Source organism: Microcebus murinus, chromosome 7, assembly GCF_040939455.1.
Source record: "Microcebus murinus isolate Inina chromosome 7, M.murinus_Inina_mat1.0, whole genome shotgun sequence".
NCBI lineage: Eukaryota > Metazoa > Chordata > Mammalia > Primates > Cheirogaleidae > Microcebus > Microcebus murinus.
The window spans coordinates 84,559,617-84,587,324 of record NC_134110.1 but is presented as its reverse complement, the minus strand read 5'-3'; the positions used below and the strand labels follow the sequence as shown (position 1 = coordinate 84,587,324).

Here is a 27,708-nt window from a genome sequence, read left to right as displayed (position 1 = left end):
CCCTTTGCCGCGCTGCCGAGGTCCTCGTCGTCGTTCCCCCAGCCTCCAGGGCTGTCTTCCGCAGCGCCTGATCGCAGGCAGCGCCGTCCGGAGTGCCTTGGCTAACGAAAGTGGCGAGACGGGGACCAGCGAGGACCGGACGGCCGGAGGGGGATGGCTGGGGCTCTGTCGACCACCGGGATCGGCAGGCGAAGGCCGGGACACCCTATGGCAGGGGGCGTGAGCCGCGAAGGGAGGTGCGACGAGGGCTGGAGGCTGTGGCCACGGCCATGTGAGAGGGGCTGCCCCGCGCGGCTCCGAGGACGGCTGGCGGGCGGGGGGCTGGGCCGGGGGCGGGGTGCGCCCGGGGGCGGGGAGGGCCGAGCGGAGGGAGGGCCGATGCCGATGCCGCCGCCGGCTCTTCCCGGTCGCGGGTTATATAGCGCGGAGCGTGGAGCCCGCTCAGAGCCGGCCGGGAGCGCTCCGACTTGCAAGCGGCGCTGCGCTGCAGAGCCGGGCACCCGAGTGACAGCCGCGGGGAGTGCAGGGCAGGGGGACACGAGACCGCGGAGGCAGCTGCAAGCCGTTGGGCAGCGCTCGCCTGCGCCCGGCGAGTCGCCCCTTCCCGGCACTCCGCTGCCCCGCACCCCACTCTCCCACCCTTTCGCAACTTGGGTCAAGTTGACAACTCCCGCGGCGGCCGGCCGGCCAGTGCGGTCCTCGCCGCGCACCCCTCCCCGGGGTGAGAGGGAGCCGTCGCGCCGGCTCCGGGCGCGCTCGGGCGGCGGCGGCAGCTTGGCCATGAGGGCAGCGCGCGTCGCCTAACTCGCGGCTGTCACCGCCACTGCGGCGGGACCCGCCGGCCGGGCGCTGCGGGACGGGCGGGCGGCCGCCGGCAGGAGGCGCCGAGCCCGGCGGCTGCCGCTGCAGGCACAGCCCGGGGCCACCGCGCGGAGCCCGGGCGGGAGTGGCCCCGCGCAGGCAGGGAGCGGCGCCGCGCACTCCAGCCCGGCGGGCACCTCGGGGGCGGGCGCGGGGCGCAGCCTTCTCGTCCCGGCTGCTCTGACAAGCGCCCGGGGGCCGGAGGCAGGGCTGCCCGGCGCGGGGTGGGCGCGGACGCGGGCGCTGGGCTCGCGCGAGGCCCCGGGCGCCGCGATGAACATCGTGGTGGAGTTCTTCGTGGTCACTTTCAAAGTGCTCTGGGCGTTCGTGCTGGCTGCGGCGCGCTGGCTGGTGCGGCCCAAGGAGAAGAGCGTGGCGGGCCAGGTGTGCCTCATCACGGGCGCCGGCAGCGGCCTGGGCCGCCTCTTCGCGCTCGAGTTCGCCCGGCGCCGGGCGCTGCTCGTGCTCTGGGACATCAACACGCAGAGCAACGAGGAGACGGCGGGCATGGTGCGCCACATCTACCGCGACCTGGAGGCGGCCGACGCCGCCGCGCTGCAAGGTAACTCGGACCCGCGCCCCAGCATTGTTGGGTCGAGCCGGTCCCCACCCCGCGCCCTACCCTGGGAGGCCCCCAAACCCCACTGCCGTGGTCAGCCCGGCTCTCGAGGAAAAGAACACCCCACCAGTCTTCTGGAAGGCGAGTGGAATTTACTCTCCGATAAAGGAGCAGGATCACCTCTCTGTCTTAGAAGGGGAAAGGGTGCCGGACCCAGTCCTAACGGAGGTCCTGTCTCTGGGGACGACTGTGAGGGTTCCAAAGCCCTCCGAGAGCAGGGGAGACAGAACTTGTTACCGCAGGTTTGGATCCCAAAGAAATGTCTCACTCCCGACTGGGAAGCGGCGCGATGGGAAACTAAAGTGTCTTTGGGAAGTTGTTCTCAGACTCCACTGAAGCATGTATCTATCTGTGTTACCGTGGTCTGAACCACTTAGACTAGGGCAGTATTGATGATTTCACGATAACTTTAGCCAGGATAAATAATTACATTGTTTCACCAGCTTTAGTTACATTCTCTGAGCTTGATTGAGACATGCCCTGACTCTTAAGAGAAAGCACTTGAAGGATTTAAGCTTTATTGTAGATTTTTTGCATGTTTTTGGTCATCCCAGTAAACCTGCATTTCTGTATACTTACTAATTAACCTGAATCTGAGGCCAAAAAAAAAAAAAAAAAAAAACCCAAAGCAGAATCCATTACCAATAATAAATACTGGCCCAGGAAATTTGATGATGGCTGTTGCTTTTTGACAGATTTTTCATTTCCAGTGAAAACACTGAACTATAGAGAATATTGACTTGGACACCATTTCTCCCCTACATGGATCATTTGTCACCAAACTTATTGGCACCTGCCTTTTTGATTTAAGGTTGAAAATGTTCAATTTTCAGTGGTAATATGGAGGGGTAGCAAATAACAGATTTTTCTGTGCTCTCTGCCCAAGCCTAAAAGATAAGAGTATTCGTTTTCCAGGGAAGAGATTTGGGTTTTTAAATCATTTGAGTTCATATGTGGTAAGATTGTATATTACCCGTAAACTTTGATTTGTGAAGGCACTTCTTAGGCGATTCAGCCACCCCTGTTAGAACAAGTGACCTTGTTCATGAGAAACTTTAGATTCATTTCTTGGCTTTGGATGAATTCAGATTATTAATTACAGTTTTGATTTGTGAACCTTGAAGTAAGTTTCCATTTTGAGGGCGCTCATACTAAAGATTAAGAGCTGTTTCTGGCCACTGTTTCCCAAAATAAGAGGACTGTATAGTGTGTGTGTTATTCTCTGGGCTGAGATCAGTTCTTTGCAGGTGTCTTTAGCTCCAGCAAGCTGATCCCATGTGGTCTACTTGTGTTGGACTTGTCACAATTACATGACTTCCCCCTAAGCAAAGTTATCCAGTAAATTGCTGTAATTTCCAAAGACTTTTAGGGGAGGAAGGCAGCTGTAAGTTCAGTCATTGGCAAGCCTTACAGTGTTAGAAATTTGAAGCTCACTGTAGTATTTTTGTTTTGTGTGATCTTTGTCCTGTTGATTGCCATGTGACTCACTTTCTGTACTCCCTTCTCTGTTCCATTTTTCTCCTCATCTGGACTTCTGAGGACAGCTGGAAATGGTGAGGAAGAAATTCTGCCCCACTGTAACTTGCAGGTTTTTACCTACACCTGTGATGTGGGGAAGAGGGAGAATGTCTACCTGACAGCTGAAAGAGTCCGCAAGGAGGTTGGCGAGGTCTCGGTCCTGGTCAATAATGCTGGTGTGGTCTCTGGGCATCACCTTCTGGAATGTCCTGATGAGCTCATTGAGAGAACCATGATGGTCAATTGCCATGCACACTTCTGGGTAAATATTAACATCCTTGTTTTTACTGCTGGGTCCTTCTCAGTGAGAAGGTTGGGAAGGAGAGAGATTTCAGTGCCAGCCTGAAAGCCACCTGCACTCTTTCACCACAAGGTCTCCTAATTAGCTATTCCCCCATGGTGAATTATAGTGTATGCTGGTTACTATTAAATAGTTGTTTTCTTTTGTACCCCCCCCAACCCAGCCCCCAATTCAGTATTTCTTGAGGGGGTAGAGGATTGAACATTTTGAACTAGTTTGAAAGATTGCCATAAAAATAACAAGAGGGAGCGTAAAACTCTGGGTTTGTTTGTTTTACTTTCTGTTGAGTTTATAAAACATTGGTTGTTCTTATGAATTCCTAAAGTCAGGGTTTAGGCTTCCAAATTACTGCTCAGCCACATTTTGGAAAGTGCTAAAGATTCTGAGATCAGCATCTGTGGTCCACTGGGAGTGGTCAGGCCACCCTGGCAGTCACTTAACATCCTCTGACCATCCCCAGGGTCCATGGCATTGTCCAGTTGAGGACATCTCAGGACTTTCTCAGGTTAGAAGGTGCTTCTCAAATGAGAACAGAAGTCACCCTGATAGGATCCCAGAGAGGGAAAGCAGGGAGACCTGATGAGCTGGGGGGTTAAGAATGCCAGCTTCTGTCTATCAGCATGACTGCCGCATCTGGGTGGGGGGCCTTGTGCTGCTTTAGGGGCAAAGGAACCCTAGTTTTTCAGCTAAACTCATCTTCAATAAAGGTAGGTGTGAAGCTCTCCGCTATAACTCTGTACATTGTTGACGTTATGCTTTTCTTGCTCATAGTATTTCCCCTTTACTTTTGTAGATAGGTAGGATCCAATAAGAAAGAGGTAAGGAGATAGGATTTTAGTTTTTTTTTTTTTTCCATAGGCGGATTAGCCATCTAAGAGAACACAACAAAGAACTGTTTCTCCTAAATAGGTCACGTTAAACCTCATTAATTTTTTAGCAAATGCTTAAAAACTTAATCTGGCTTTAGAAGTACTTACTCAAATGTTACACTCCCTGAACATCAAACCTTTGATCTTGGAAGAAAGTAATTTTAATGTTTTATTTTAAACATGAGCCTATTTCATTCATTTCAAAACCTCTAGAAACGAACATACAAGTGACCTGAGCCAATTCATATGTATGTTTTAAATGAGTGAGGAGATCACCAAATACAGTTCAGGGGAATTTAAGTCTTCCTCTGTGTGTGCATGCGAGTAGGTGTGTGTTGTATGCATTGGGGGTGGGGAATGGAATTAAAGTCCTTGCTGTTGCTGGGTCCACAAAAACAGGCAGCAAGTGTCAAAGAGGCAGGTTAAATGAGTAAAGGCCAGTCCAACTGAATAAAGTTGGCAGCGGAATTTATCAAAAATCTTGTGTATTTGTAATTCTGAGTAAAACAATCCCCATTTGAAATAAAAGACATAGATAAATTACAGGTGAAGTATGGTTTTCATATTTAAAAAATAATAAGGATGGAACTGCCATAGAAACTCCAGTTTATTTCAGTGGACTCGTCAGCCTGAAACAGATACAGAGCTATCAGGAAGTTAGTTATGAACCACAATAACTGGGATTGCCTTTTTCCTCCAATAACCTTTGACTGAATTAATGTAAGATTTTCTAACTGTAAACTTTTACCTACACCAAGTACTCTGAAGTTTAGCTGTCTTGCCTGCTTTCTCTGTATGATTATTTTGCTGAATTATAAAATTTCAAATGTAACCAGGCTCTTAAAGGAACTGCATACAAGCTGCAGTTAAATATTTATAACAGGAAAACAGCTCCAGAAAACATCTGATAAAAATGAGTGCTAGAATGTGTTAAGCACAGAAAACCCATACCCTTAGCTTTGAAAAACACATAAATTGATATACTGTATTTCTAACATTAGGCTACTTTCTAACATAAGGAGAAAATCTAACAAAGTCCCTAACAGAAAATTATTCTGGAACTGAATGTGTGTACCAAGGAGGAGCATACCACCTTCCTGGAGTCCTCACTGTGCTTTGAGATGTTGCTTAACCACACAATTTAGGGAGTTCTTGGAAGCCTTAGCAGAATGACATCACTTCATATTAAAATATGGGAGGCTCCTGAATTCTCCAGCTGTTTTTCCCCTAAGCATCTAAACTTTAGAATTTATTTTCAATATTGAGTCAGAAAATTCATATTAGAGTTGGAATTTCTGACTTTTTACTGAGATTTACAAACCTTTTGAGAAGTTCGGATTTAGCAACAAAAATTTAAAAGGACAACTTACTGTAATTTTTACAGTGATTTTTAAATTTTTATTTTTTTGTAGGGATCAAATAGTGTTGTAAGAGCCGCCTGAATTCAGCTTCCCCTCCAGTAGTCCTCTTAGGTGAAAATGTTGGTAATAACTTTTCAAAGATGTGTTGACATTGGCATGTGCTCTTTTCCTTCCAGAAAAAATAACCAGTATATCTTTTTACTGTTTCTGGGTGGGGAAAAGAAGTTGCCCCATACATTTTAAAAAATAGATCAGCTGAGCAAAGACTTGTTCAGTCATTTGAACAGATCGTCTTGAGCCAGATGTCTAAGTAGCGGTTAATGTCCGTTTTCATACAATAACAAATAGTATGTTGATCCTGACTCAGAGTTAAAGTCACACATACAGTGAAATAGAAAACCACGTGGACTTCCAGTGAAAAGCCGTGGGTACTCTCACTTCCAATCCATTCCTGATACTATTCACCTTACCTGGAACACCCTCCTCCTCCATTCCATGTGCCTTTTAAAGCCTAGCTCAAGTTCTCAATATAACTTCCCTCCTACTCCTTCCCTCCCACTCCAGCCCTTCTGGCCTTTTTGGGTATTAGAGGTGCACTGATCCACAGAGACATTCTTGTCCAACCCTTTGTTTTCCAATGAACCTGTGGTTAAATGACTTGTCTAAGGTTTTTATTTTCTTTCCATTAATTTCTCCAAGCATTTGTTGTCATTCCCATCCTTTGGTGCATAGCACGTGCTCTGTGGTGTAACTTTTTGTGCACTGTGCTTTGCATCCCAAAATGGATGGCAAGCTGGCTGAAGGCAGTTTGTTGTATACATCTGTTTGTTTTTCTGTGCCTGAAACAGAACATTATTCTTAAGTCACTCAATATTTGATAATGATAGACTTCTGCTTAAATATTTAGAAGATTATTCAGAGAACACTCACCTGGTTCTGTGTTCTGAAGTTTTAAAAGGTAAGCATTATGTTGGACTAACTCAAGCCATGTAAGATTATTATCTCAAAATGGGGCTGGCTCACATGTTATTGTTTGTATTTTCTTTTGCTTTCCTGTATAATTTTTCCATTCTCCCTGCCCCACCCATGTTCTCGTTTTTTACTCTGCTCATTGGTGGGAGGCTAGCAACTTTGAGAAGGCTGGTATACCAATTTGAATCAAGCTTAAATTGACAGTTCATCATTGACAGTAACAGTTCATATTTCCCAGTGATCAGTCCTCAAGGAGAGGACCTCCTACAGCAATTCTTTCCTTCTTAGCCAGGTATAATTGTTATATACTTTGGAAGCCTTTACAATACCTGGCATAATTCTGCACAGCCTTCCATCTGCTGTGACACTTCTCCTAGTGCTGTTCTATCACCAGGAGCTCTCCCAGAAACCTTCTCTTGGTCACCAGTCAAGAAGTAATAGATTTAGGGTAGGTTCTAGTCAGCATAATCTGCTGCAAAGTACTCACAGTTAGGACAAGACCATTCAGGATGAATGCAGTATCATGCACTGCAACTCTAGCATAGGAATTGTTCATGTAGGCTCTCTCTGTATCTTAGTGAGATGCAAAAACTTGAAAATCTCTCTCTCTATTCTACTTTGAAATATGGAAAGTTGGCCTTCATGTAAACCCATGTTTCCTCCAAAATATTAATATTGCTTCATGTGTTATTTTTTAAAGGAGGGAGAATCTTGTCATTTCTAAAAACCAAAGTTTACCTATAGATTTTTTTTTTTTGACCAAAGAGCTGCATTTGGCTTTTTATATGTGAGCAGCAAATTGATCCCTGATTAACCAAAAGGGGGATCAAAAGCATTTAACTCCAGGCCTTTTATGTTCCAAAGAAATTTTGCATGGTAAAGGACTAAATCTGTCAAGTAGCTAGTCAGTAATTTACTTCTATTGATATGGTAGTCAGACAAGATAATTGGTAGTTAATTAATAGACCACTTAACTTAAAAGGTTTCACAGTTTTAAAATACTAATTACTGAATTAGGCATTTATCTATATCCAAATGTCTAAAGTCTATTTAGTTAAAATCCATCCAGGAAAAGTAAAAGCCCACCAGCTAGATCTGAGTAATGTAGCACTTAAAGACATTAGTGCTACGGTTGTACCTAATATCTCATGAATGGTCCCTAATCATTAATGTTTAAGTTCTTATGTGATTTACTTGTTTTTAGTCTCACATACTATATTCTTCTGTTCTCTGGTTACAGAAACCTAGTTTTGAATTTAGAATTCTTTAAAAATCATTTCTACAGTATTCATATAAAACCATTTGGCCAATATTTCCTTCTCTATACTATAATATTAAGAATTGTATAGCTAAGTATTTTGTAGAGAATATTGCTTCCCTACCTTATGATAGCTACTAAAAACTTGCAATTCATGGCCAAAAAGTATGCACTAGAACTGGTTCCTGTTATCAAATGTCATATGTGTAAAAATGTTTGAGCTTTAGAAATATGTTTTGTATGTTGAATCAGTTGTACATTGACATGGGATAAGCATACTTTATCTTATTAATTCTTGTGGTCACAATTGAAAATGGAGTAAAACATCTCTTTTTGATAGCTACTACTTAGATACCTGGGACTGTATACATATATACACAAAATGGGATCACATGTTCTCTGAACTTTGGGTTTCTATATTTGATATATTACATGTTAGGCCCAAATCTATTAGAAAACAAAATCTATGACATTATAAAATGTCATTTTACATAACTAGTGTGAGTAGGGAACCAAATGCTACATAATATAAAAAGCTTCCCAGCATCTTTGATATATGTTCTAATCTGTGTCTTGTTTGTCTCAGTCGTTTGGAAAATACTGCTATGTAACCAATGTCATTATTTCTAAGACAAATGAAAAAGTAGCACCATGCAGCTTCGTCTTTCTAAAAATGACACCCATTTGAACATCTCTTTGACACTCAAGTGCTTTAGCTTCCATGATAAGCCCATTTTCTCCTGCTTCTCTTTCTGCCTTCCCAATCTTCTTAGCCCCCCTCTCCACCTGTGAATTGTAGTGACTCTTTAGTATGGTTGTGAACTCTTTTTACTGTGTACCTTTATCTAGCTGGATAATCGACTGCAGTAGCTTCAGCTGTGATTTCTAGGATAGTTCCCAAGGTCACATAACTGTCTTCGCTGTTTCACGCATTCCCTAAAATCTGCATGTCTCAAAACTGAACTAACTCCTTTTTGCCCTCTTTTGCATCCCGTGGCATGGCCAGTCACCGGGCTTGAAAACACTGGCATTATTTTTACCCCTCCATGTTGCAGACATTCAGGGGTCACCAAATCCTGACCGTTCTCTTGCCACCATGTGTTTTGACTGATGCCCTCCTTTCCATTCTGACTACTTATGCATGCCTCCATCACCTCTTGCCTGCACTCTTGAAAGAGCCTTTGAAATTCTTTGTTCCATTCCTTGCCCTCCAACGTAGGGTTATCTAAGCAGACTTGAATTTGTTATATGACTGCTTAAAACCCTTGCATAACCATATTGCTCACAGTGTGAAGTCCAGGCTCATTAGCATGGCATCCTGGGCCTTCCAAAGCTGATTTCCACCTGCCTTCCCAGCTCAGCACCTATTACATCCCGAAGTATATTCCACACTCCAGCTGGGCAGACTCCTCACTGTGCCCTGAGAGAGCCCTGCACATCCATGCCTCACACAAGAGCCTCTGTCTGACTGTCCTGCCATTTGAGTTCTGTTTTTCTGGGAGACAATAGAAGTTGAATAGTTTAGACAAAATGTATCACTACTCCTGAGAAAGAAAAACACAAATTCAAAATATTTTCATGTCGACTTAATTATATTATTATATATTAAGGTGGCAGTCCCTATAGAATAGTCATCAAATTCTTGGCTCAGGGAATGGCCTTATTTTGGTTTGATCACAGAGCGAGTGTGTTATCTTGATTCCTTGAACCAAAGTTGATGTTTATTCTTTTTCTCCCTCATTATTTCTACCTCTGGAGCTTTAGCCATTATCTGCCCAAATAGAAATTAATCTATAGGACATGTCAAAGTGGAAGCATTCTTTAGCCTGTGCTCATGCTAACACTGATTGAATAGCTTTCTCTGGAAAAGACTGGATGCAAAGTGCCGACAGAGTCCTCAGCCATTCACTGCAGGACTGAGTCTCTGGGTCCTAGAGAGGAGCTGCATGCCTTATGGTTAAATACTTAACTGCTACCATTCTGTCCACTTATTCTTTTCCCTTAAATTTGTTTTTACTCTGATAATTTTTCAGATTTTCAACATCTTTCGCAAATTCCAATGAATTGATTTTGGTATTAATAACTTGAATATATCTAAGCCATGGCAATCTGAGAAAATTCCTTTCAAGCAGTTTAATAACCTCACTTGAGAGTTAGAAGAATTTTAAGTAGGAAACCCATTTATATTTAAGGTTTTTCTTGAGTTAAGGAGTATTAATAGCAAATTCATCTAAAATTTCTGCTTTAGTTCTTTCAAGAAACTAAAATTAAGCCTGTTTCAATTTTGATAAATAGCCCATTTGCCTCTGTCTATGGGTCAAAGTATAGAAGACGTGCTTTATTTGCTTGCTTGATAATAAGTAGAATGGACATGACTATGGTGCAGTTATAGCCACCAGACCTGCAAAAAGTCTCTTTCAGCCTGTGTACGTCCTAAAGACCTGGTATGTTTTTGAACCCCATACTGTACTATGCTGAAGTTCCACTAGGGGGTGTACTGGCAGGGTGGATTTGTATCTTATTTCCTACACATACAATCAAGTATTTTCCTAAGAGAAAGGGCCTTTTGTAACTAATCTTTGGAGTATGACAACTCTAATAGTCCTTAAGAAATGTTGGGAACTATTCCCTGCCTTAGTTGAATGGGTTAAGTCCAATGTTTTGAGCCTGTAACTCCAGGGATCAGATTAAAATGTGTTAATCTTTCTTATCTCAGAAGTTAGCATAGCAGTTAGCTATTCAAAGAACTAACTCCTTCTAGATTATATCAACTGACTGTAGAAGCCCCTTTCAGGCTGAGACCCCATCTAAGCATAATTGGAAGATAACTCAGAAGACTTCTTTCTAGGTAGGTAAAGCATACTTTAATAGGGCAGCCTCAGAAACTTCCCTGTATCATGACTTAACACTGTTAAGATACCATTGTTCAGAATATAGGTTGGCAGAGCATGGCCTCAGGATTTAATCATGTTTACCTTGACATACCTGGCTGGCCAGTTTCTGTCACCTGGATCCCTGGGTTTATACAGGCTCATGCCATCTCCATACTGGAGGGATGCAAGGGGCATCTTTTCATCAGAAGGAATGCTAACATGAGCCTTTCTAGCATAGCCTATTCTTGAATTTTTTCTTCTTTATTTGTCAATTCTCCTACAACTCAAGTTCACACCTGTCAGGGACCATTTTCTTAAATGCTCTGAAATTAAAATTAAGTGAACCACAGGGAAAAAAATGAATATCCTCTCATAATGATCATAAAACTTTCAACACTGCAGCAAATGCTGCTAGAATATTTAACAAGTAAGGGTAATTACTGCTGCAACCTTGAGTGCTGTCAAATTAGCCCCTTACAATGACAAGCCACTTACAATGAATTCACATTTGGAAACAAAATATTACTTGGTCTGTGAAACTTTCAAAGATCACACAAAGATGTGTTAAAAGTAGCAAGGGTGTTAACATAGTGTTTTTTGGTTTGGGGAAACCACAAGTGTTTCTCTCTTATTTGCTGCCTGCATAAAATGTGAATTTCTTGCCTTTCCTCCAAATAGCTTAGTACTGGTATTTTTGAATATTAACAGGGTTCAGCTTCTTAGTGTTATTCTAAACAATGGGGCTCGAAATAACACTTCCCAAATCAGTGTAACTAGGAAAATATTTGTAGTGTAACTTATGTAAACACACGGGTATTTTGAGGACAAGTGAAACTTAAAAATCAAAGCCCGGAATTTTCCCACCTGCATATTATAATTAACATACCGCCCCCTACTGATTTCTTAAGGTCTTTTTTTTTAAACAAGGTTAGTTCTACAATCTCTTGGGAAAGAGAAACGATGTAAGGTGTAATTATTTTTAAATAATTCTGTACCAACTTGTATTTTTATGTGTGCTGGACCCTTCAAACGTTGTAATTTTTATATTTATAACAGTCATTTTCTGCTCTTAGTAAAACAGGTCTGAAGAAAAGGATTAGGAAAGAGGTGTTATTGGAAAGTGTTTTGTTGTTGTTTTCCAGCGTCAGCTAGAACTCTGGATGAAAGGGACCAGGCACCTGAGGCAACTGCTTAGCAATATATTTTTGAGACTTCTTTTTGTGGCCAGATACTGAGTTTTAACCGGAAGTATGGTCTGGCACTGTGTGGAGGGTAGGGAGGACTGGGAGCCATACATAGTAAGAACCAGCAATTGCAGGAACTTGAGGAGGCGACAATCTAACCAAAAATAGACAGCACTTATAACAAAAATAGCCTATAAATGTATGCTTAATGAGCCTTGTGTACATTTACTTAACTTTTATATAGCACTTAAATTTACAAAGCCTTTTCACTGTACTCTCATTTGAGCCTCATAGTGACTGTGAATTAAGTAGAGTCATTATCTTTGTTTTTATGGATGAGGAAAGAAACCAAGAGAGGTTGTGGGACTTCTCTAAGGTCACCACCAGGGAAGGAAGGAACTAGGATGGAGACCCTCAGTCTGGGACTCCAGGTTAGAGCCTGTACAAATACTTATCTGGGCTACATGTTCAAAGCTCCTGGTACAGTAGATTTTCCTGTGAGTCACTTGGGTTTTTGCCCTGTGGTATAATGTAAGAATGAGTCTTCAAGTGTTGGTTTTTTTTTTATTAGCATAGTTAGTTTAGTAATAACTGATTAACCCTTGTTTAATATCCCCAGAAAGTTTGCTTTATAAATTAGACAATCGTGTAAAATTCTAGCCTGAAGAACCAATACTATACTAGAATTTTATTACCAAAGCCCAACTCATGTGTGTCTCTGCCTTTTCTGTAATTTTCCGTGGTCTGTATTTGAGGTAGTTATTTCCTTGGAAATAGTGTAGTACATCCGTGGTCACCAAGCCTCTTCTCTTCTCTTCCTTCTTGCATGTCTCCATTGAAAATCTAGACACAAAAAGTGGTGAATGAAAAGGGCTCATCTATAAGGATTGACCAAAGTTCTATAAATACTTAGTACCAAAATTTCAGTAACCGTATGGTTTTACTTTATTTTGCTTTATTAGCTTATCCCCTGGAAAATGTAAAACGTTTATTCTGTTATGTAATAATCTTACGGGATCAGAATTCCAGATAGCTCCACAAGCTTTGCCTTTGAAACGTTAATCATGGATTTTCAAAATTGTGCAGTTTTGGCCGGCTGATAACATGTCCAAACTTATGGCCCAAACATCTGATTTCTAAAGGGGTAATTTTTTTCCCAAGTGGAGTTTCCTCACAGGCTTACCAAAGCATAAAAGCCTCCATGGTTCAGTAGTCCAAGGTAAAGCTGGAAAGTGCAAGAAGTAAATACTGAGGGGCTAACAGGGTCTACATTCCTTGTCTTGAAAGCTAAGCCTTCAAAGCCTCAGTGGATGAGGGGAAAGGATTTTGAAATCTTTTAGGTCTCTTTTTGAGAGCTTGTTCTAATGGGGTTGGAGGGCTTGCTAGTGCTAAAAATGGATCCAAGGCAAATAGACACACAGTCCACACAACTCCCGTAGTCATCCACGCAGAGCACGGGGGTTCCTGACGCTGATTTGAACCGGTCTTTACCTGATCAATGTTGTTGGGCTTGGGGGGCACTGGGAACCAGGGGAAGAAATTGGTTTGCCTGGTTTACTCAATTTCTAGGAGAAATTGGTCTGAAGCCACTGGAGGTTTGGAGTAGGCAGATTCCCCAGGCTAGCTCTAGAACCACGTTCTTGGCCTGTGGCCTGGAGCACCAGCACAAGCAGCGCCTGGTGCGTTAGGAACGCCAGTCCCAGGCTGCTTGCAGAACTATTGAGTCAGAGTGTGCATTTGATTCAGATCCCAGGCAATTCTTATGCACATCCACGCTGGAGGAGGAGCTGCTCTTCAGTGCTCTTCTTCCCACTTTCTCACTATTCCACCCTCCCCCCACCTCCTTTTTTTCCTCCTGAGCTAACCAGCTTTTTAGGAATCTTGTAGGCTAGGGAAATATCAGACCATTCACTCTGGGGCCCACCTGGGGTCTGGGATTTTTTTGTTTTTTGTTTTCATTTGGATTCAGGTCCAGTGTCTAAAAAGATGAATCCAGATGCTCTTTATCTCACTCTTCCTCTTGCTTGTTGTGCCCAGGATGGAGTTTCCACAGCTGTAAGCATTGTGACAGAAAGTCGAGGCCAGGTGGTGAAGAACTGTGTTCTTCCTGCTCAGGATCAAAATGACCGTCTGGAATTAATTTTCAGGAGGGCAGGGTCCTTGCCTGGCTCGTGCGTCCCTCCTAGGTTTCAACCTGGTGCCTGAAACAGTGTCAGCAGTCGGTATTGTTAGATAACGGAAGGAATGGTGCAGGTGTCCTCAAACTACAGCCCGAGGGACGCCTAGCACATTTATCCAGCCCGCCAGGTATTTTTGTCACCGCTGCCTGTCCTGCTTAGCAGCCAACTCATCCAGGGCCCACAGTGCGCACTCTCCAACAGTCTGAGGGACAGTGAACTGGCCCCCTGTTTAAAAAGTTTGAGGACCCCTGGAATGGTGTCTCACGTATACTTGCTGTACTTAACGGGAAGTTTTCTTTTTCTAGTTCTCACAATTTAGTAATAACATTTGGGGTGGTTTAGCCAGAGTTGTGATTGCTAAATGATTAGTGCTATCCTATGTTACACTCTAATGTTGTTCTTCCATGAGATAACTAGAATATACTATACTGGCTGTTGGATAAACCTTATTGTCCTAAGAAGTTTGACACCAGCCTGGGTGACATAGCCAGACCTCATTTCTGCAAAAAATTTGAAAATTATGCATGGTGGCATGTGTCTGTAATCCTAACTACTTTGGAGGCTAAGATGGGAGGGTCACTTGAGTGCACAAGCTCAAGGTTGCAGGGAGCTATGATCGTGGCTCTCTCTGTACTCCTCCCTGGGTTGACAGAATGAGACCTCATCTCTAATTTTTTAAAAAAATTATTGTCCATCAAAGACATTTCTTAATTTAGTAGTGGAGTGTTGGTTTGAGGTGTGGAAACTAAAAATGACGAAGTTCTGAGCCCATATTTGTGATATTTTTGATATTTGTATCTTGATGGACATTTAAAACAGATCAACTTTTTGGTGTGGGCTGCCTAGAGTATATGGAACTTGCTTTGCTAATGTACATGTTCCTTCTAGAGAGTGGTTCTCTTGAGGGCCATTTTGCCCCAGGGGACATTGGCAACACCCGGACACATTTTGCTTGTCAGACTGGTGGAGCTGCCACTAGCATGTAGTGGAGAGAGGCCAGAGTTGCTACTTAAATATCCTGCATTGCATAGGTCAGTCCCCACAGCATGAAATTACCCCCCAAACTGAGATTGAGAAACTGTTCTGAAACACTAAAGTTCTCAAACTTGGCTATGATTGGAATCACCTGGGGAACATTGCCTGTTGTTGCCCGGCTCTCTCCCTTGGAGATTCTGCTATAATTGGTCTGGGATGTCCCTGGACAGCTGGAGGAAAAGCTCCCTAGCAGATTCCAACATGTAACAAAGTTTGAGAATACTGATTTATAGAAAAATTGGCCTCTACAACCCTTACATTTCTTTAGGAGGTTCCCAAAAACTTATTTTGTTTTTTAACAGTGTCTACCTCAATATAAATACCTCATCAACCTCGTATATATTGAATGAATTCTAAGTTGTTATAGTGCATGCTTCTTAAGAATAAAGTTGTCAGATATGACCTCTTGATTATATTCGTCCTTCACTTATGTGAAGATTTTCATATTTTAAAAGCAGTAAGCAACTGCTTGACAGTAAGCAAACTAGAAAGCAGGGAGGAATTTGAACTGTTTACACTTATGAATTACAATGGTTGGTGATCCCAGGGGACAGTGAGAGCTGTGTGCTGAACAGGGCCTAGGGGTCCTGCCGCTTCAGACGGCCTGAGCAGTGGCTGCACTCACATGTATGTGTTCACGCCTCATGGAAGTGGTTACTGGTCACTAGAGCAGAACCGAAGCCTCTGCCCTTTGGAATATCTGTCTTTATTAGAATTTCTGAGATGCAATTTGAGTTTGGGGCAAAGCAAAGGGAATAATGACAGGCTGTTGTTTGGCAGGCTATTTGGCTGCAATTTTGTGGGTTATTTTCATTATTCCATAAAGTTATTAAATAGGGGGAGGGGCCTGAGCCTGAGGGAAGTCATCGAGCAGTCCTTTGATCATTCAGGGCCCAGTCAGAGGAAAGATCAGCGAAAACAGCACTTCAGAAATAGCATTCGTTATTTAGCATGTTGAGTTTCCATGGACCGAAGTAAAACACAGAAAAACGATTGCCATTTCACACGGATAATTTGTAATTTTTTTAATAGATAAGAGGCATAAATTCAAGTTATATTATGTTAAAAGGCACAGACACAACTACATATAAGTATTTAATGAGTAGATATTTTTACTGATCACCAGATGCTGGCAACTGCACTAATGGAGTTGATACCTTTTTGAGTCATTTACGAGAGTCTTAGGCAAGTGTTCCAACTTGTCTTTTGAATGTGTGGTAGGAATGGAAGAAAGAATGATTGAATATAAATCGTAACATATTTGAGCTAAAAAAAAATCCTTGGCAATTTCCTCTTTTTGTCTCACAAATGAGTTCAATCAAGATTCAGAGAGGTCAAGTAACAAAAGGAAGGTTAAGTAATTGGCAGGCAGGACCATGTGGGTTTCTGAATTCCAAAGACCAGTCTACTTTCCAGACAAATTGAGTTTTAAGTCACCTTGTTTCTGGTATTTCTACAAAGCGAGCCTTAAAATGTAAGGGAATGTTGATATCTGAGTTGCTGCCTCGGGATAGATTCAACCCATTCTTTAATGGGAAGACAAATTCTTTAGTGGGAAGACAAATTAATGAAGCATTTATTTTTGCTGAATAACTAATGGTGTCATCATCTAGGTGTTCATTTGAAAAGCCTAGCTCTTTTATTAGCTTCTTGGTTGCAGGGCAACTGTAGGAGTATTCTTATGCATGTGTGTTAAGTATTAACTGCTGATGCTGTTCAAATGTTAAACTAATCCCTGTAGCCTCATGATAATAAATGTTTTCAAAAGGATGGCAGATTTAACATTGGCACAAATTTGACTATTACCTATTCTCTAGTCTCTTGTCTATATCTAAGAGAGAATGTTTTGTCTGAATCTGATAGAAATTAAGATAAACATTTTGTTAAGTCTGCAAGAGTGGTTCCAGGTTTAAGTATCTTGGGGCTCAGTTGCACAATTGGCCAGGAGACCTTTCTGTCTCTGCAAACATACCCAAATACGAAAAGTAAAAAAAAAAAGGCTATTATGCAACTACATGAATGCCAGAATTTCTGCTGTCAACTGTAACTAGAATATTTAAAGTCAATATATTGATAGCAAATATAGATTTAGGCTTTACTTCCTAACTAAAAACAATTTTGTAGGAAAGATTGCTTTTTTAAATAATACTTTCTGTGGTCAAAGTAAAATATCTAAAGTTTGATCAGTATATTTGTTAAGCAGATACCTTTAAATCTGCAACAATAAGAGTATTTAGACATATGTTCTTTACCCAGGTTAGCTAGTTACCATTTTAAATCTTTGAACACATTAATGATTTATCCTGTTAACCTTTTTAACACAGTTTGCTGTATTTCCAGCACCTTCAAAAGTTTGTACTGTTGAATCATAGTTTTCCAGGAGCAGTGACTGAGTTCTCAGAGAAGAGTGCCAGCAGATGTCATTTCAGCCTTGTAAATAAGCAGGAGAATGTTCCTTTGTGATTCTGATAAAGATAAGTTGCTGGCAGCAGCACAGGCAGACACTGGAGGAAGGCTGCTCAACCATGGGAAGCATTTCTAGTCATGTTCTTTGTTCAGTGGAGTCTTGACTGTATTCTTTTCATTTTTCAAATTGTGTATAATGCTATTATTTGGAGATTCTGAAAACTCTCAAATGTTAGAAAACTGTACCCTATAGGTGCTGGTGGTGTTAATCTTTTCCCCAGCATAATATAATTTATGGTCCTCTTTGAAAATGAATACCTACACTGTTTCTTAGATGTTCAAATAAGAGATAAACACTTCAAAATAATTCTTTTAAAAGAAGGCTTTTCTTGAATCAATCGCAGGACAATGATGTAAATGCACAAAAATACAGTACAAGGCCTTCTCCTACTGTGAGAGATTAACTTTGCTTTTCCCTCAGTGTCCATGAACCTGGAATTGCTAACAAATATGGAAAAGACATTCTGAGCGTTTTACCTGCACCTTTAAAATGTCATCAATCTGGAAATTTCAAAAGTCAGATTTTGCCGGATACCACATTTCTTCACATTCTCTTTTATTTAACTTTAGGCTAATTTGTCCTGACACTGCAGCTGCAGGCTCTGCACTGCACAGTCTGTCATTAAGAGCACCAAGAATGATCTGGAGGCTCGGAACTGTTGGAAGTTAATTTGGCGTAAACCTAACTTTCAAAGATCTCTTGAGCTATGACATTTCATGTCTGTGTGCAGTCACTTACACATCTGTTTTAAGAAGTTCTTGCTTATATTATAAATGTGACCTTTACAGTTATCTTTCAAAGTGCCCAGTGCTTTGAAGAAGAACCCCGAGGAGCGATGGAGATATTAGACTTGTTAAGCATGTTTCATAGGAATGTCAGTGTCCATTCATTGTCGTCCTTTTTTTTTCTTTTTAATCACATAGCTGTCAGTTGGTAACACATTATGGTATTAGAACCTTGTGATAAAATTAATCATGGTTATCAAACTTCTAGCTCCACACTTAACAGCCAGGGTCAGCTACTAAGAATTTTCTCTTTTGCAGACAAGAAAATCCCAAAGCCCCTTCCAACTTTAAATTCTGTAAACCCTCCCAGTTTAAATATTGATTACTGACTTTGAGGCCCCCTAGGTCAAGGTCAACCATATTTTCCTGATGAAGAACTAGATATACTCCTCTGTTTTTTTTTTTTTTTTTCTCTGACGTTGGAATAAGAGAACCTGGCTATAGAGTGCAATTCTCTGACTTGGGTTTAGCATCTAGAAAGCCTTGCCAGCCACCATGGACACCAGCTAACTCTGGAGACTGACCAAATGTACCGCCTTTAGCGATCCCTTTACCAGTTGGTAACTCCTAGAAAAATCCATCCTTTTAGTTGATCTCATACAGGGGTCCAACATGTTGGTCAGTGAATTATCAGTGAATTATCTGTCCCTTTTAGATCCAGCCGTGGTAGCATACATGTGAATTTGTTATACCTAACCTGTTTTGGGTGTGCATTTCAGATTTGCCCTTTATATTCTCCTAACGACTCTTTGAGACAAAGTTAAAGATTATGAACCTTAGCTTGAACTGACTGGTGTCATGGCAACTAGCACTTCACCTTTCGCTGGTCCCCACCTCATACATGCTACAATATTTGTGCACATTAATAATTCATTGCAAAGTGCCAGATCTCTTTGTGCTGTCAGGCTGTGTCAAGGACGGAATATGCTGTGCTATCTCAGATGTCATCTACCAGACTGTTGAGGGCAAGAGTAATTAGAAAGGAAAACTAGTCAGGTTACTTGGGAAAATTCCTGAAAATGCAATGCTTTCTATTCACCCATCTATAGCATTTTTCTTGCAAAGTAAGGAATAGAATTAGTGTTGATCAAAGTTTATTTAATAATTCGCCCCAGACAAAAGGCAGGAGTTTGGTTCTGGAAATAATGCACAAGCAGTAATTGCTCGCCTCTGTTCAGGCAGCAGAGGAAATGATTAACAGCGTTGGTGCTCAGTCTCATGTACTGTGCTCCAGTAGGAACCTGAGCACAGGCTTAAAAGAAACCTGAGCGGTCCTGATGTGGGTTCTCTCATCCCAGGCTTGCTTCTGCCCGGCACAGGGTAGGAGCTGAGTACGTGTGTGACGCAAGCTTTGGAAAACAGCAGTGTGAGTTCCAAGGCTGACTATGTGGCCTTGGATAGCTTACTTCACCTGCAGTCTCCCCGACAGCTCGTGTGTTGCGATGTTGTTAGTAGTTGTTGTAAGTATAGTACTACCTACAATTTGGTGAGCCTTTTAAAATAAAGAATGTAGATCTCTGCCTTGAGACGTAGAAAATGCAAAGATATATTGGACTTCATTTATACAGAAGGCCAAATTTGTCCCTGATTAGGCAAAGAAATCACATATTTTAAGTTTTAAACTGAACATTGACCCACCATGCTTCATAAAAAAAAAAAAAAAGCAAGGTTCATATTTAAACCAAGAAGTATCACACTTTACCAGCTAATTAAAATTGAAACATATTTTTCTGAAAAATATAATCCACAATTGGAAAAGACTTTAGTCACATAACCATATTTGGATTCTTTGGTTTCTCTTTATCTTTTTTTGTTTTCTTCTTTCCTTTAAATACAAAACTAGTAGCTTAATTCCCCTCCAAACAACTTTGGAGTTGTGGGCCTGGGAGAAACAGGCCCAAATTACATATTTTAGGATATACAGCCATAGTACGCTGCATATATGAAGAACAAACTACACCTGTTTTGCATTTAATGCACTGATTTAACCCAATTAAATGCTGGTGAGTATAAATTCTGCTCAGAGACAGGAATGAGACTAACTCCTGTTTTACTCTTCATTGCATGGCCGTAACACAGTGCCTACGTGTAAGAGATGTTCAAGAATTACTTGAATGGATAAGTTAATACCAAGACTAATTTCAGGGGAGAGGGGGAGGGGACATTAATCAGTTTCAGGACGTCACAACACATTAAACTTAAAAAATGGTTAGGCACTTGTTAATCTTCTATCACCTGCCTTTATGTGGTGCTAGGGATCTGGATTAGTCATTTAGCAACTGCAGGCAAGACCATAGCACGTGAATCCGGGGAAGTCATTAGAGCCAGCCCTCTCTGGTGTGTGAGTTTCTAGTCAGGGCCAGCCACCAGCTAGAGTTAGGGTGGACACTGGCCACATGAGCAGACACGGTCGTGGAGCCCAGTCTGTCAGGCAACCGAGTAGCAGATTCTTACCGGTATTTTATACTACATGTAACTTCTTAGGATTTAACATTACTAAGTTCTTATATTTAGCTATATTAAGCAATTTTAAAACAGACAAATAGGACTCCTTGTACTAAATTTATCCCTGTCTTTCAAGAGTAGACAAACTTTTAATACCTAGAAATGATCTCTGGTTAATGTATAAGCTTCTTTGTGATGTTGCTTTATTTCGATTCTGTAATATAATGGCCATAAAGAAATTACAAGAGCCTAAGGTTGAACCCATAATGACCTGAAGTACCAGTTCTTGACTTTTTTGGGTATTGGACAGACCAAAATAATAATTAGTGTCATAATTACCCTAATGATTCCTGTTTACTACTACAAAGAAATACAATCAAGCTGAAACGTGTGTCTCTTACCTTGGCAATGCAGTCACGAGAAGTATGTTCACTTGCTCACTTCTGCAATGCCTGTCACTGTGTAGTAACTCTCCTTGATATTTGGAAGACTGATATGGGTCTTCCAGCTTAGTCTGGGACAGCCACACTAATAAGTATGAGACAGTCAAAATCAAAACACCATCATATGTTAAGGTGAATGGTGCCAACTCTGTGTCTTAGAGAAATATAGACAAAGTCAGGCTGACCTAGAATAATATTAGATAAAGGCCTAACATCCTAAGCACCTTCAATAAAGAATTACTGGGAGGCTGCAGTGACAAATTAATATGAAGCACTTTGAAAAGCATAAAAGACAATATAAATACATGGTTAATCTTATGGTTTGTTTTATGTAGGAAGGGCTTTGGGGTAGTTGTTAGAGAAGTGTTCATGAGTAAAAATGCATGGGTGAGAATAAACATGACACAGGTACTCGTGAGGAGACCCAGACACATGGGATGTGAGTTGGGGGCAGAGATACTGCATGATGACCAGGAGACAGATTGGGGAAGACCTTGGGATACTTCACGGAGATTCATCTGACAAGTGTATGCATCATGGATTGCAGCAGGGAATCAAAATTAGTAGAATCACTGTTTTTGACCTTGAACAAGTAAAACTTATCATAATAACTTATATATATTCATGCAAAAACTCAGTAATACCTTAGCCAGGAAATCCTGTGAGAAGGGAATGTACCTCTTCCTTGAGTCTGCTGTGTAGTGTTGCCTTTTTTTTTTTTTTTTTTTTTTTGACTTTATAAATCACAGGAAACTGCTGGCAGTAGGATGTAACTCAACAGTAGACAGATTGCTCTTTGCTGCTTTCTTTTAAGAAGCAGGTTATAAAACTGTTGGGAGCCTGGAAGAGTAGTTAATAGATCATCTTAAGCAATTTGAAGTAATTTTTTTTATATATACAGGCTTGCATTTGGGAGGCAAGAGAGCTAAAGGGGAAAGAGTTTAGTGAGTAAGAAATCAGTACTGCCCTGAAAAGCGTATGACACACGCTGCTACACCGAGTGGCCATCACCTGCCTCCATGGAGAGCCACTGTAGCGAACCCTACGTGGACAGAGTTAGCATCATGGCACAGTCTTCATTAAAACAGTTCTGTACTTTCACCTCGTTTTTTACGTCCTAAAATACTTTGCCTCTTGCTAGTACACTTTGTTAATAAACCTTTGGATGCTGAGCATGCTGCTGGAGTATTCTTTCATGGGTCTGTTATTCTATAGACACAGTTATAAGGTATACATCAATATTAATGCAAGGCACCTTTTCATAGGGAGGTTGGGGGGTAACTGTGCTGAAGTGTCATGAGCATTAAAAGACTGGCTTAGGACTAGTTTAGATTAGCAGATAACTATCACTTGAAAGGTGATTAAGAGCCTTCTCCTTATGGCTTTCTTTTCAACTCTAGACATTGTCCCCAAAATCTGTTGTGCTACAGTCTTTTTGGTTATGACTGTTACAATAGGCATGCATGCCGATGATACAATGCTAAGTCAACCAGACACTTAGAGGATCTTGCCTTTTTGATAAGTGTAAAATATTTGTATCTGCATTGGGAAATGTAATAACATTATGTGGATAAAAATTTGTTTTGTGATCTTGGGTTGGGTTTCAGATGAAACTCATGATGTCAGTTCTAAAGTTTGAATCTTACTTTTCTTTCAGACCACTAAGGCTTTTCTTCCTACGATGCTGGAGATTAATCATGGTCATATTGTGACAGTTGCAAGTTCCTTGGGATTGTTCAGTACTGCTGGAGTTGAGGTTTGTCAGATATAAAGCATTTCCTAGATTCAATCCAGTTATCTAGTATTGAATACACTTGAATCCTAAGGAGAGTACCTGCTGCGCGTATATTAGTGAAAGCACTCTCTGCCTGTTCGCTGCGTGTAAGATGCTCATAGTAGCCCTGGGCCAGCTGTAGAGATGGAATTCTCCCTCTCCTGCTATAAAATCACTTAGGCTAGTTTGACGAAATAGCAGCAGCAAGAGAAGTAGGTGGGCCAGTGCTCAGTACAACATATTCATTAGCAGCTTTGCTTGATGGTGCTGGAAGGCACAGGGTAAAGAATGGAACGATGGAGGGCCATGCCGGTGCTGTAGGGGACAGATATATGAAGCTGAAGGTTCACATTCTGTTTTGGTCAACTTGCCCAAACTGAGCTACCTTGGATGAGCTAATAATATCTAGTGGTTATGGCCGATGTCAGGTGTTCTGCGTTGTAAGTTTGCAGAACTGGGTTTCATCAAACCCTGCTCTTCACCATATGCAAATTAGAAACCATGGATGTATATAATAGCATCCTGTGCTGTTTGTCCTATGGGTGTCTGTAAAACATCACTCAATGCAAATATGCAACAGGACACAGACTAGGTAGCTTCTATTATACATTCAAGGGATTTATATTTCTCTTCCTAAATTTAAAGTTGGGTCATGGGCAAGAACTTTCTCTCTATATTGTATACCCTTAGCTTAAGTTCTAGTTTAAGTTTACAAGGTATAGTTATCATTTTCATTTTACCTTCACCCTAAAAAGAAAGTCAGATCATAACAATTTACAACCTAAGCTAGACTTGCCTTTGTTCTTCATGCATTAATTTAAACAAACTGGTTTTTCAGTCTCGTTTACTGAACAAGAGACCATTTGTAAATTTTCCAGACACTTCAAAGTGAATGTCTCTCCATTTTTAACTTCAGCTTGTTAGCTTTCATAGAATCCTTTGTGGTAACTTCCCCAACGTAATATGATATTTAGTTGATGTGGCAAAAAGTGTTCATCTGTTTTTGCTGTTGCTTTGAAAATATTATTTCTGCACTGAACCACATCAGATACCTGTCTTTTAAAATAGTTTCCTTTTCTTTGCTTAGTCACCTGTAACCTTTTTGTATCAAACATCTAACCAAAGTAATAGGACCAGGTAAGCTTCACTTTGGTCAGGGATTTGGGCATTATACTTAGTACTTCTGTTCTCTCCCCCACCTCCCACTTTAGGATTACTGTGCCAGTAAATTTGGAGTTGTGGGTTTTCATGAATCCCTGAGCCATGAGCTAAAGGCTGCTGAAAAGGATGGAATTAAAACAACCTTGGTTTGCCCTTACCTTGTAGACACTGGCATGTTCAGAGGCTGCCGAATCAGGTCAGTGAGAACCTATCTTATTACTGATAAAAAGAATGATATTGGGAGAATGTGTGGAATTGGATCCTCAAACATAGTCGGCCTTGCATTTTAACTGTCATTTGACAATTAATCTGTGGTTTTCATTGGTCAGGGTTTATAAAATTGGTATACAAAAAAAAAAAAATTGATATACAAGATTTGCAAATGAGGGACTGGTGCCACACTAATATTAATTTGCAGAAATCAATCCAGAAACATCAGATAGGAAATAGCTTCTCTACAAGGAGAAAACGTAAATACCCACTGTTTTCTTAGAAGCTACATCTTTAGGGGATATTGCGTTTCTTCGGTATCAGTGTTGGTAAATAAAGGCTCCAGAAGAAAATTCCTTCATGTGACTTTGGTTGAATGTGAAGCAGTGTCACTGTCACAGAAGAGTAACATGCCCCTTTTCTAAAAAGACTGTTGACTGTTACACTCCAGCTTTGGAAACTTCCTTTTTGCACCACGTGTATATAGCTAGATTCACTACGACAGAATGAGAAGAACCATTTAGATTTACTAAAAAATAAAATACCCACACACGTAGAAAGGAGGCACACGGTGTGAATATCAAGTTATATCTTATTTGAGCTCAACAGTATAAACAAAACCATGAATCATTAAGAGGATACTTGTGAAGACATGCTTGCTTTGAGATGTTTGCTTGGGTGAATTTGAAAGGCAAAGGAAGATAACCAAACCAGTTCCCTGTTAGTTGGGGGCCATTCCTCACACATACTGAACTGAATAAGCAGCAGCGAGTAGGTAGAAGGCGATTTGAGTCATTTCAATCTTAAGCTGACTCCAGGTCTGAACTGGGAAGCGGACTCTAGCTCTGCCTCTTATCCTACCCGTGTGTGTGTGTGTGTGTGTGTGTGTGTGTGTGTGTGTGTGTGTTGGTTTTGGTTTTTTCCCCTCTTATGTACTTAGGAACCAGTTGCTAAGGAGCCGTTTCCCATGTAGCATAGCAGCAGGTACAGGTGTCCAAAGCTGTGGTGGGACAATGCAGATTATATTATTAAATTATTTCAACATGTAACTTCATGAAGTAAGCTGAAAATGGGATGTCTATGTGCCCTTCATTTCAGAGGCCCCTTGAGAATAACCTACCTTAGCTTTTCCCATTCAGGCATCCTGGAAAGTGTATAGCCGACTTTCATTTCACCCAGAAAGGTTATGCCAGTGTTTATACACCCTCATTTTATCCATAACTAATACTAAAAGCTTGGCATCTTGTTAGTGTTTGCTATGACAAACACCCTCTCCTTTTTCTATTGAGGGCAAAAATTAGGAAAATAATTTGAAATAACATTTTAAGGCATCTTAAAAACATGACTTTCTCACTTTACAGAAAAGCAGACCGATTTTGCTTTTTGTTTTTCCTAACTTGTCTTCCACACTATGCCAATAAAATGTGTTCATAGTAGGAAAATTTGGAAAATACAGAGAAACACCATGAAGAAAACAGAATGTACCCAAAATCTCATCACACAGATAACGTCACTGTTAGTGTTTTGATACGCATTTCCAATCTTCCCTATTGTTTAAATTCTTAATTTCTTTTTTGAATACATAACTTTAAGGAAAGAAATTGAGCCTTTTCTGCCACCCCTGAAGCCCGATTACTGTGTGAAGCAGGCCATGAAGGCCATCCTCACTGACCAGCCCATGATCTGCACGCCCCGCCTCATGTACATCGTGACCTTCATGAAGAGGTAACTTGGAGGGGTTCCCTCGTTGCTTCAGTCTTTCTGTGCCCGCCCGATGTCTAAGTTAACACGGGTCTCCGGGTTTGCTAACACCTGTGACTCTCCTTTTCCAGCATCCTCCCTTTCGAAGCAGTTGTGTGCATGTATCGATTCCTAGGAGCGGACAAGTGTATGTATCCCTTTATTGCTCAAAGAAAACAAGCCACAAACAATAATGAAGCAAAAAATGGAATCTAAGAGTCTTCTCGTATGGAATATCGTTTCTACCAGAAGATGATCAAGATGTTTCAGTCCAATTCACATCAACCTTACTGACATTCTGTGGATTCTAACCCTTGTTGATTTTTTTTTTTAATCAACTTTTAAAAAAAATAAATAAAGTGTAAATTAACTGACTAGAGTACTTGGAAAATGTGATTGGTAAAAGTGAGGTTAGGTTGTTGCCAACAGAGTCCTTTTAGACAGAACCCTAAAACCAGTCAAATCTTTAGACAAGCACTGTGTGACATCTTCAGGTTACCATTATTTTTTTAATGAGCAGAAAGTCTAGAAATGATAATGACGATGTGTTTCATGTATGTGATTTTTTTTCAGAATTTTCCCATAGAGTTTATTCATTCTTGTCATTAAATTAGCCAGTTGACATCCTTGCATCTCCAAGGACTGATAGTGCTATATTTTCTAATGTTTTCTAAGTTTTAGTTTTGCAAACCCTATGTGGTTTTTTTTCATGGTGTTGTATGTTCAGCTCTTTTGAAAAGGAATTTTGAAATCTCCATCAATTCAAAGCAGATGATGTCTGAGTGTTACAGTGAAGATGATCAGGTCTCTTTCCTAAAGTCATAATGATGAAAGTATTAGCTGAATTTTTAAATTTATCTCTGAAATACTTCATGAAGTGTCTGGAGACCTAGTTATCCAAAAAGATATCATACATTTTCTACCTATGAATTTTGCTGCATACAGAAAGTGCCCTTTCCTCAGGAAGTTGCTATGTTTCATTTCCTTGGATGGACTCTTATCTAGAATACATAGCAGCTCTGCAAAGAAGCAGTTTCTAAAAATGGGAACTTCTACATTAAAAAGTCCCCATTTTTGTGCCAACTATGATTAGTGAGGGGGAAAAATCTTATTCTATGGCGTATGTATGGAAGGGTGTAAAGATTCTTTTGAAAGGTTTATTCACATTGTAGAACAGCAAATGACATTTTTACAGTATTTTTTTGTAAAGCAAACTATTTTGTGCCTTGAATTTGGTATATGTGTATTAGTGAAACATTGTAAAAGTGAACTTCTACCTCTGTATCTAAGTGTATACCATCCACTTGTAAATTCCTATAAACTATTATGTGATTGCTTTTTTTTTAGACTGTCTTGTTTAAATAGTGACCAATGTTTAAGGCTATTAAAATAAGCCAACTTTTACTAATTGGGAAGTTTTATAAAGGACTGATTAAATTTTAAAAATTAACTTACATGCAACTGACTGTGTGATTATTAGCTATCAGCAGTGTTGTAAGGGAAATCATTGTGTTCTTTTTTTGTCATACCCCACCTTAAAGAAAATTGAATGGGATTGTGCTGGGGAGCAGATATTAACAACCCAGAGTGCCATTCAATCAAATAGCCAATGTTACTGTCTACCCAGGTTAGATACTTTAATTAAAGGCTTG

General features: G+C 40.9%; 1 protein-coding gene across 1 annotated transcript; it reads left to right on the top strand.

The window, feature by feature from the left end:
• The first annotated feature begins 999 nt into the window (after positions 1–999).
• On the top strand, positions 1,000–27,319 carry RDH10 (retinol dehydrogenase 10). The gene is made up of 6 exons (XM_012786368.3): positions 1,000–1,423; positions 3,025–3,260; positions 22,829–22,927; positions 24,157–24,302; positions 25,910–26,041; positions 26,149–27,319. The coding sequence occupies exons 1-6, from the start codon at positions 1,135–1,137 to the stop codon at positions 26,270–26,272; spliced, it is 1,026 nt and encodes a 341-aa protein (XP_012641822.3). The 5' UTR covers positions 1,000–1,134; the 3' UTR covers positions 26,273–27,319.
• The last annotated feature ends 389 nt before the right edge of the window (positions 27,320–27,708 follow it).

Bases quoted from the DNA above. Each gene is read 5' to 3' on its own strand.
- RDH10 (XM_012786368.3), top strand. From the start codon at position 1,135: ATGAACATCGTGGTGGAGTTCTTCGTGGTCACTTTCAAAGTGCTCTGG. The intron at 24,303-25,909 runs GTCAGTGAGAAC...CATAACTTTAAG, and splicing joins TTCAGAGGCTGCCGAATCAG to GAAAGAAATTGAGCCTTTTC. The intron at 26,042-26,148 runs GTAACTTGGAGG...CTCCTTTTCCAG, and splicing joins ATCGTGACCTTCATGAAGAG to CATCCTCCCTTTCGAAGCAG.